This window comes from Gossypium raimondii, chromosome 11 (genome assembly GCF_025698545.1).
Source record: "Gossypium raimondii isolate GPD5lz chromosome 11, ASM2569854v1, whole genome shotgun sequence".
NCBI lineage: Eukaryota > Viridiplantae > Streptophyta > Magnoliopsida > Malvales > Malvaceae > Gossypium > Gossypium raimondii.
The window spans coordinates 451,609-461,915 of NC_068575.1; the positions used below are offsets into that span (position 1 = coordinate 451,609).

Consider the following 10,307-nt stretch of genomic DNA (forward strand, 5'->3'; position numbering starts at 1 on the left):
TCATAATAATAGCGGACTGAATTTATTGAGGAGTAGAGCACAAAACAAATTTAAAAGTTATTGTAAACATAATCTATATTAAGCATATAATATTACTCTAACGTAAACATTAAAATAATGTAAAGATAACTATATAAAATTTCTAATAAATAAAAATATATAATTATTAAATATTAAATTAAAATAATATAAAAATTACTTTTTAAATAATATGGGTGGACAAAAAATGAGATTGAATAGTCTTTTACAAATATGAACAGATTTAAATAAAATTTTAGACTCATATTTCGAATTAAACTAGATTTAGGCAAATATAAAATATTTTAATATTATGCTTAAGTTTCGCTCGGACTCAACCCAACCCAACCCGACTCGACCATGAATTCAACTATGTTAACTTTGGAAATTTCATTTTACTTTGGAAAGTAAATATAAGTGATGTTTTACATGTATCAAAAATAAAAAGAGTCCAAAATTTTCTAACATAATTGATGGAAATAACCTCATCCAAATCAGTCATAAAGTCAATGATGAAGAATCTTCTACACTGCTAATTAACGCAGCTTTTTGCTCCCTTAATTCCTCAAAATTTCTATTCAAGATAGCTTTTTGCTCTTTGTTATAGCTTTTTCTCCCATAAATTGACAAACAGATATTCCAAAGTTAAAAAGTCTCTAAAGGGAATACAGAGATAAAAAAAAAAATGGAGCGGGAGAATCAACATGGAGAAGAAGAGTATTTGCAGTACCAAATTCAGAATGGGGTTTGCGGGAAAGTGATGAGTGATGAACAGGTAGAGGAACTGAAGAAACAGATCGTTGCCTATTCAGCCATTTCTGAACAGCTTGCCGAGTTGCACAAATCCATGTCTGCCCACCACGATTTTACTGGTTCTCTTCTCTCTTGCTTCTTTTGTTTCTTTCGACATGTTCCCCAGTTGAGTTCACCATTTGGATTCTTATTTGATCCAAATCGGCAATTTAGGTTTTACAGAAGCAAAAGTGAAAAAAAAAAAAGCTTTCATTGAAGGCTGCAGTTTTCTCTTTGAGAAGATGAAGATTTTAAAGAAAGGCCACGTTTTTTTAGATGTTGGATTTTTAATTTATTCATTTATTTATTTTTAATATAATTTTGTTTTTTTAAGTAGCAAATGTTGTTGGAATTTTCATTGATTTCTAAAAATAAATATCAAGCAGTTTCTAGAATAAAATTTTATATAAATATTATTTATAGTATTTTACAAACATTTTAAAAATATTGTTATGTTGGGTTTTTTAAAATATTTTATATGTAGATGGTCGGATAAAAAATAACGTCCGTTTTTTAAATGAGTTGGGCCTCAGGTGATGTTTTTTGGTTTCGGCTTGGCTCAAATCAGTTATTTTGTTGTTGTTTTGCTATCATTTCGTTATTATATTGTTGTTATTATTTTGATATTATATAACTCTTGTTTTATTATTAATTTTGTTATTATTTTAGACATTTTTGCTTGATAAGATGTAATTATTTTAGTATTATTTAAATTAATTTAATACGAGTGGGTCGGAATGGATTTGGGTTTAGTATTTTTAATTTGGGTTGAGCTTAGGTAGAATTTTAGATTCATTTTTTGAGTCTGATCTGAACTTAAAATCTTGTATCAGACCGACTCATAATCAGATCTAATTCTACTTTATAGAAATAAATCGTGAGAATCGTAAAATTGTATTTCCTTTTTGTATGACTAGTCTATCATATTGCTTAATGCTTACCAAATAAATAACAGGTTTTGTTTCCGATTTTGTTCCTCGTACCGCATCTGGTCTAAGTACCATAGAGTTAAAAGCTTAGAGAAAATCGTTGGCTGGCTGCCTCAGTCCTATCATCAATTGCTGTTTTGGTTTCAGGCATAAGGTTGGGAAATCTATACTGTGATCCAATATCAGCCTCTTTTGGGCACAAGATCACTCCTAGACAGCGATGGACTCCAACGCCATTACAACTTCAAATTCTAGAGAATATATATGAGCAAGGAACCGGGACACCAAGCAAGCAGAAAATCAAAGAGATAGCATCTGAACTAGCACAACATGGTCAAATTTCTGAAACTAATGTATATAATTGGTTTCAGAATCGTCGTGCTCGTTCAAAAAGAAAATTTCAGATCTCTACTGGTTCAGCCAATGCTGAACCTGAACCAGATGTGAGCACAAAAGAGAAAAAGACCAAACCAGTAGGTCTGGACTTCATTGACAGCTTCTCACAAGGGGTTGAAAGCTTCTATTTCCAAGGTTCTGAATCAGGTACTAAAATGTAGCATTTGGTCTTGTGTCGAAATCATAACTTTCCTTTTTTTTTAAAAAGTTCTTTTTGCAGGGATTGATCAGTTGATGGGTAAAGAGGAATCTTCACGAGGCTATGATCCTTACAATAATTTAGTTGAACAATTTGGGTTATTAGGATGATGTCTTGCGGTTTTGTCTTAGGGCCGAACATGTTGGATTTATTTCTGTATTTACTTTTATTTAATGAAAAATAATTTAGTCAACTGAAAATAAGTTTTTTCTATAAAATAATTTACTCTTTTAAAAAGTATAGTGGTTTGATTTTTATATAAAATTAACAAATCAAACTTATTATTATATTTATAATATATTTTTATTTTAAAAATATTTAAAATTAATAAAATATAATAATTTTCAATATTATTTAATATATATGTAATTATCTATATCTAATCATATAATAAATTATTAATATAATTTTTTATTTTAATAAATTATTTAATATTTTAATTATAATTTTAAATAATATTTTTAGTGAAAAATATTCAATATTAATATTTTAATAATAAATATTTATTACAATTATAACTATATTAATAATAAATGTTTTGTAATATAAATATTAAAATATGTCATAAGTCAATATACTCTTCACCAATTTAGAATTTAATATATATATTTTTATTTTTAAGAATTTAGTCCATCTACTTTTTAGATTTGAAAATTAAGTCCAATTATTATTAACATTGTTATTTTTTCAATTTTATTGATGTCACATTTTAAATAAAAATATTTGATATTCATGTAACTAAAAATATCGTTATAATGATCATTAATTTAACAAAATATTTTTAATAATGCTAATAATTGAACCTGATTTTTATATCTAAAAGTATGACTAACCCAAAGATAAAATTACATTGACTAAATTTTAAATTTCTGAAGAGTACAAGGACTTATGACATATTTTAACCTAGTATAAAATATGATATTTTAATTATATAAATATGAGTATTTGTTTAAATAATACTTAACATCATTTATCATTTACAACTCTAATGTGTCAATATGTACTCTCATATATATATAATATGTAATTTAAATTAAGTTTTAATCAAGAATTATTTATTATTATATTTATATATGACATTGATTTTTACAACATATTTTTTATTATAATATAAATTTCGATTGTTTAAAGGAAATTGCACTCTAATATTTGTTTAAAGAACAATGTAAAATATAAATTTATAGATATAAAATAAACTCAATTAAACAATGAAAATATAAGAAAATCTCATATGTATATTTGTTTCATTAAAACAACTTTTCTAAAATATTTTCAAGAAATCTGCCCAACAACATAAAATATTTTACACAGATTTATCCAAACACTAGAAAATATTAACTTTTTGAAATCATTTTTCGAAAGTCGTTTCAATGAAATAGACAGATTAGGATTTCGAAATTGAGTCTTAATGTAAACGATAGTCATTAAATATACTAACTTTTTTTTGTGTGTGTGTGAAAGTAATATGTGAAAATAGTAAGCTGACATGTATTGCACATGGAATAATATGTTTGATGCATCAAATTTTGAAAATAATATAACAACTTAATGAATTTAATAATTGCCATTTGGTCAGACTGAAAATAATTAAATTAAAGTACAAGTATTAAATCCAAAACATATTCAAAGTACAGGATCTACTAGCAAAATTTGACCTTTTTTCATCTATGATTGTTTTTTTTTATTTTATTTATTTATTTTACAAAATCCATTATTTATTTATATGGCCATAATAGAAAGTGGGTGATTAATGGGGTCCATGTTTATCATCTACACCCACCACTAAGGGTGATAATAAATAAGCAAAGAAGGAGCAGCGAATATGCCAAGTTGACGGTAGAGAAATGCTCAGTCCCTCCACCATCCCTTCTCTTTAATCATTTACATTCTCCCCTAATTTTTATGGGTAAATTACACCATTAGTCACTAAATTATAAATGAATATTTTATGTTAGTCACTTAATTAAAAACATTACAATTTGGTTATTAAACTATTAAAAAATTTTCATTAAAATCACTGAACTATTCAGAAGCTTTTACTTAAGTCACTAGACTGTCAAGTGTTTTTTTTTTAAGTTCCACCAACGATCTCTAAGCGATTATTTGACCATCGATATGGTGGATTAATACCCATCGATGAGTAGATTTTAGATCCAAGTTTGAATTTTGGTTCATAAATTCATAACGTCCAAAGCAATTTCATAAAAAAAAATTGAATTGTAAAAGAGAAGTGGAAAGAGAGCTTTCGATTGGTGTAGGCAATGCAAACAAAGAAAGTCATATATAGATTTTACTTTCCCATTGACTATAATTAAAATTTTTGAATAGTTCAGTGATCAATTTGTAACTTTTTAAAGTTAAGTGACCGGAATGAAAACTTACTTATAGTTTAATGACTAATGATATAGTTTACCCACTTCTTACTTATTCATTTATCGTTTCCTAAAAAAGTATATTATATCTCTTCTCCACATCATTTAAATTATTGTTTCGAATTGTACCTAAACCCAAATGGCCCCATGATTTATATCTCGTCCAGGTTGAACCTTAGAATATACCCATGTTTAAATTATTTTATTTTGTTTTTTTATTCTCAAATAGTTTTACCTAATTAAAAATTCACACATCAACACAAAATAAATTTAATTATTTAAGGAAGACGGTGAAAATTTTTTCTTTTTCTCTTTTATAGTCTTTTAACACGTATCCTTGTAGGTTCATAATTGTTCCTCCCAATAATATGATTGTTAGGATTGCAATTTGAGTTTGTGTTGAGAGTCCAAGAAAAAAGGTCAACTATACATATAGTCACTCAACTACAGAATATTTTCATTTCAGGCACCCATGTTACATAGCGATGTCAATTGGGCGGGGCGAGTACAGGGGTTTCATCGCAGTCCCTGCCCTGCAACCCATTGCGGGTACGAAACTGAAAACCATCCCCATCCTACAACCTACGTTGGTCCTCAAACCCACCTAATCCCCGCTATACTCGCGCAGCAACCCACTTCATACGATATATCTATAAGTATTAGTTAAATAGATATAAATAAATTTTTTTTATGAACAAAGTATGAAATACCTGTCTTCCAAACTCCCATCACATATGTGACATTATTTCAACTGTCACCATTTAAAAAAAAAAGTCGTCGCGACCCTTTAATTGGTAAAAAAATTATAACTTCAACACTAGTTTAAAAATCTCAGAAAATAAAGTCCTTACATAATATCCAAATACAAACAATGTCTCAAATACATCATAAATGTATTTAAATGCAATACAAGTACAAAATAGCAGTGAATGTGAGTTGAGTACTGTTATCAAAATTAATTTTTTATTTTTTAAATATTCTTATTATAATATACAGGGCGGGTGGGGACGAGGTGGGTACAAGGTCATGCCTACGCTTGTCCCACCACCCATTGCGGGTCTAATTTTGTCCCCATCCTCACCCCACTACCTGCGAAACCTGTATCCATCCTCGTCCAATTGAGTGCAAAGTAGGGCGAGACCCCGCGAAACCCGCCCCACTGACACCCCTAACATTACATAGTTCGTTCATTTTTAAAAATGTCATGTTAGATTTCCATTTGAGATTTTAACGTAATGACCAAAATAAACGAATTATGTAATGTGAATGTCTAAATTGTAAACTTTTATCGACACTTTACCCAAAAAGGAAAACCCTTTAATATTTTACTCTTTTCTAAACTAGTTGTTTAAGTGAAAACAAAATAAAACATCCACCATGTGATGGATGTACCAACTCAAGTATTATTAAAACAATGGCCTTATTTAAATCATTAAAGGGGTTGGGCACATTGGAGGGTCCTGATTCATGATCTAGAAAATCAAGATTTTATGGTAGATATTGAACTTCAGTAAGACATGATGTAGCTTTCAGTGAGTCCTTGTAAAGCACTGGTTAATTTGCACTATATATGAACCACAGCATCCCTTTAGTTATCTTTTCTTATATTCCATTTCTCTTCTTCTTCATTTAGGATTCAACGATTCTCTTCCCTTTCATGACCACGAGTATGTCTCGTAGCTGCTCTCACTGTGGAAACAACGGCCACAACTCTCGTACGTGCGGTGAAGTTGTTGCCGGTGATGCAAGCAATGGCAGCGGTGGAAGTGGAGGAGGGGAAGAGAAGGGTATCATGTTATTCGGTGTTCGAGTCATGGAAGGGTCGTTCAGGAAAAGTGTTAGCATGAATAATCTTTCTCAGTTCGATCAACCTCAGGTTTCTAACGCCGATGCTGGCTATGCTTCTGATGACGTTCTTCATGGATCTGGAATAGGAAGAAGCCGTGAACGCAAGAGAGGTATAATAATTCAAATATTCATGATTGAATTACATATTAATGAATAGATTAATGTTGATTTTTTAGTTTTTATTTTGAAATTTTGATTTTGTTTATAGGTGTACCATGGACGGAAGAGGAACATAAACTATTTTTATTGGGGTTGCAAAAAGTAGGGAAAGGGGATTGGAGAGGAATTTCAAGAAATTTTGTGAAGACACGTACACCGATCCAAGTGGCTAGTCACGCTCAAAAGTATTTTCTTAGGCGAAATAACTTGAATCGGAGGCGTCGCAGATCTAGTCTTTTTGATATAACAACTGATTCGGTAAGTATCTATAAATATTTATTTAAATTTGATTTTCATTATTAATCTTAGACTTATCTAAGGGTCGAGTCAGGTCCTAACAAAATTCTAGATTTGTTTATAGGTCCGGGCTTGACCCGACCCATGGATAGGTATCATATTCAATCCTACGGTTCATAAATTCTAATATATTTGATTTTCGTGATGAATCCTGCAGTTCATAAATTCGACCATATTGGAAGAAGATGAAGTCGCCCATCAAGAAAACGTTTCGTCACCACAGATGAATGGATTTTCTATGCCGACAACGTTTCCGGCAACTCTAAGTTTGACTGATTTATCAGTAACAGAAAATAATAACTCGAAGGAGAATCTCATATCAAGGCCGCCGAGCCCCAAAGCGAACACCTCTTCTTATGTTATCTGTCCAATACCGGTTCTTCCCGCTCCTCCATCATCGAAAATGGCTGATCTTAATTTAAACCAGAAAGCCGAAGAAGACCGTTTACCTCTATCGCTAAAACTCTCGACACCATCCGCCGATGAGCAATCAACAGCAGCGGCACACTCGTCTACTCTCGTTGTCATGTCAAATGGGGATAACAATAGCATCATCAGCGTTGCTTGAAAATTAAATGAAGTAAATAATTAGGTGAAAAAATTATTGGAGTATTTGGTAATTAGGTGAAATTCCTTGTTTTGTACAGCATAATTATTACTGAGATTGCATTAGAGTGAAAAAAAATTATTAGACTGTTGGGTAACTAGGTGAAATTCCTTGTTTTGCACATCATAATTAGTGCAGCAGGAGTCTAAATTAAAGAAAAGTGGGGTTGTCTTCTCTTTAATTTTGTGGGTTGTATGTAAATTTGATCATGGTCGGTATAAAATTTTAGGTCTATTTTTTAGGTTCGTGTTCGGTTCAAAAAATAGGCTTAAAATTTTATCCAAGCTTGATTTAGTCCACTTGTATTAATTTTTTTATATTATTTTTTATCTAAAATCAAATACACTACAAACATCAAAATAAATATTTCCGAACAATTTGAGAATACATTAAAAAGAATATTTATATTTAAATAATACTAAAATAATTACAACTTAGCAAACAAATGTCTCTAAAATAGTAACAAAATTAATAATTATATAATATCCAAACAATAACAACAAAATAATAACAATATAATAGCAAAATTGTAACAAAACAGCAACGAAATAACAACAAAACAACTTATTCAGGCTGAGCTTGGGCCAAAAAATCCTATTTAAAGCTCGACCCATTAAGAAAATGAGCATTATTTTTTGTCCAAACTCATTTTTTTTTTGTTTATATTTTTATCAAAGCTCTTCCACTTTTGAATCTAAATAGATGAACCGATCAATATGGTCTGTTTGGTTCCCTTTGTGGGCGAAATCTCTAATGGGATTTAGGAATTTTGACAAATTAAAAATAAAAATATGTAACTCGATATTCTTATATTTACGTGATTGCCATTTTAACACATACCCAATTTTTTAGACTGTTTGCTCATACATTCAAGGGCAAAGTAAGAAAATTTGTTTAGGAGGCCGAAATTAAATTGTAATTTTTACAATACTAAAAATATAATTTCATCATTTTAATAGCTTCTATCTTTATAATTTTAAAGGATTAAATCAAAATTTTATCATTTTAGGGCAAAATAAAATTTATTTTTATTAATTTTAAATTTTAAAAATTTCAAAAGAACTAAATATAAAAATTTACATTTTAGGGATGAAATCTTACGAGCCCCGGTTTCACCCCTGCAGACATCACTCGAGTAAATCAAAGCTATATACACAAATCTTATTATATATTTTAAAAACACGTTTTTTTCATTCATTGAAAATTTTAAAATTAATTATAAAATATATTATTTATTATATATTTGAAAAGTCATTTCAAAGAGTCATATACGTAATAACATGTGGTATTTTTAAAACATTTATAACATTTATTATTTTAGTTTTTTTAAATAAACTTTTTGTATTTAAGGATTAGTCCTCTCAAATTTTTTTCCTTATTTTCTCATCTTCTTTTAATATATATTTGTTTTATGATTGTTGTTTGAAATAAATAAAAATTTTAAAAGATATAAAAAAAACAACAACAACATTTAAGAAAAACTTTTAAAAAATAATATTGTGAATTTTTTAAAAATTATTAATAATAATAAATAATATAAATTTAGGGTTGGGTTTTGTAAACTAAAAATTTAAGTGTTAGAAAATTAACTATTGAATTTTTATTGATAAATTTTATAAATGTTGAATTTATATTAATAAATTGTTTGTTAAATTAGTAAATATAATTATATTGTTTGATAAAAGTAAATATTGATTTTAGGAAAATATTTATTTTTAATTTTAATCTTATTAATATAATATTTTATATTGTTTTGGATAGAAGATGCATATGCTAATTTAAAAATCTCATTTTAAAAAAGATATTTTATTTTATTTTATTTTTTAAATAAAATAAAACCAACTTAGGTCCTGTTTGGCAATTGGCTGATTGTTGATTGTAGTGATTGGTTTGACCAACTAATTTGCCCAACTGATTCTATTAACTATTTATCTAAAAGTGTTTGATAAAATGTAGTTGATAGTTGAAAGCTGATATGTGTAAACTAACAAATAAGGGCATGACACATTTTATTGTTAACTATTTATTTGTTTATAATACTTTAGTATTTATTATGTGAAATTATTGAAATAAATCACTATTACCAAGGAATTAAAACATCCATTACGGAAATTAATTAGTGAAGTTTTTGAAAATTTAAATAAACAAATTTCTTAAGTTCCTTATTTGCAATTTTCTTAAGTTGTATAAGAAATCATTTTACACGAGTAAATTGAAAATAAATTAAGAGTACATAAATTAATTAGTGAATATTTTTTAGAATGAAGACTACTAATATATTGACACCCCTATTAGGTTTGAGAGCATGTGGCAAATGGAGTAATTTTTTAGCAACGATGGTCAAATATATCATTCCAATATCTCATTCCTAATCAGCTTTAAAAAAAGTTATTCATTTCTGCGCTTTTTGTTTTTAAGGTTTTAATTCAACAAGCTCTTGCAAACCTCCATTTATCAAATACTACAATTAGAGGGTTTGACTACACAATTCTCCATTTGTGCCCAATTAGTTAAAAAGGGCATAAAACTCTGTTTACCAAACATCATCTTAATATTTTGTATATTAAGTGATAAGTAGCTACTACTTAGTTATCTTATTAACACTTTTTTATTTAAAAATTTACATTAAGTAAAATAATTAAAATAATAATTAAACACATTTAAAATATTAAAAATACACTTTTACCTAA

At 28.2% G+C, this 10,307-nt stretch overlaps 2 protein-coding genes across 2 annotated transcripts; both read left to right on the forward strand.

Annotated features, from left to right (window-relative positions):
* The first annotated feature begins 477 nt into the window (after nucleotides 1-477).
* LOC105761790 (WUSCHEL-related homeobox 8) lies at nucleotides 478-2,537 on the forward strand. The gene is made up of 3 exons (XM_012579714.2): nucleotides 478-890; nucleotides 1,887-2,282; nucleotides 2,356-2,537. The coding sequence occupies exons 1-3, from the start codon at nucleotides 704-706 to the stop codon at nucleotides 2,442-2,444; spliced, it is 672 nt and encodes a 223-aa protein (XP_012435168.1). The 5' UTR covers nucleotides 478-703; the 3' UTR covers nucleotides 2,445-2,537.
* A 3,767-nt stretch (nucleotides 2,538-6,304) lies between these two features.
* Nucleotides 6,305-7,858, forward strand: LOC105761789 (transcription factor MYB1R1). Its single transcript, XM_012579711.2, has 3 exons — nucleotides 6,305-6,664; nucleotides 6,763-6,971; nucleotides 7,168-7,858. The coding sequence occupies exons 1-3, from the start codon at nucleotides 6,364-6,366 to the stop codon at nucleotides 7,576-7,578; spliced, it is 921 nt and encodes a 306-aa protein (XP_012435165.1). The 5' UTR covers nucleotides 6,305-6,363; the 3' UTR covers nucleotides 7,579-7,858.
* Nucleotides 7,859-10,307: the final 2,449 nt, after the last annotated feature.

Excerpts from the sequence above, each read along its gene's own strand:
- LOC105761790 (XM_012579714.2), top strand. The coding sequence starts at position 704 with ATGGAGCGGGAGAATCAACATGGAGAAGAAGAGTATTTGCAGTACCAA. Across the intron at positions 891-1,886 it reads TGCCCACCACGATTTTACTG|GCATAAGGTTGGGAAATCTA; the intron begins GTTCTCTTCTCT and ends TTTTGGTTTCAG. Across the intron at positions 2,283-2,355 it reads TTTCCAAGGTTCTGAATCAG|GGATTGATCAGTTGATGGGT; the intron begins GTACTAAAATGT and ends TTCTTTTTGCAG.
- LOC105761789 (XM_012579711.2), top strand. The coding sequence starts at position 6,364 with ATGACCACGAGTATGTCTCGTAGCTGCTCTCACTGTGGAAACAACGGC. Across the intron at positions 6,665-6,762 it reads AAGCCGTGAACGCAAGAGAG|GTGTACCATGGACGGAAGAG; the intron begins GTATAATAATTC and ends TTTTGTTTATAG. Across the intron at positions 6,972-7,167 it reads TTGATATAACAACTGATTCG|TTCATAAATTCGACCATATT; the intron begins GTAAGTATCTAT and ends TGAATCCTGCAG.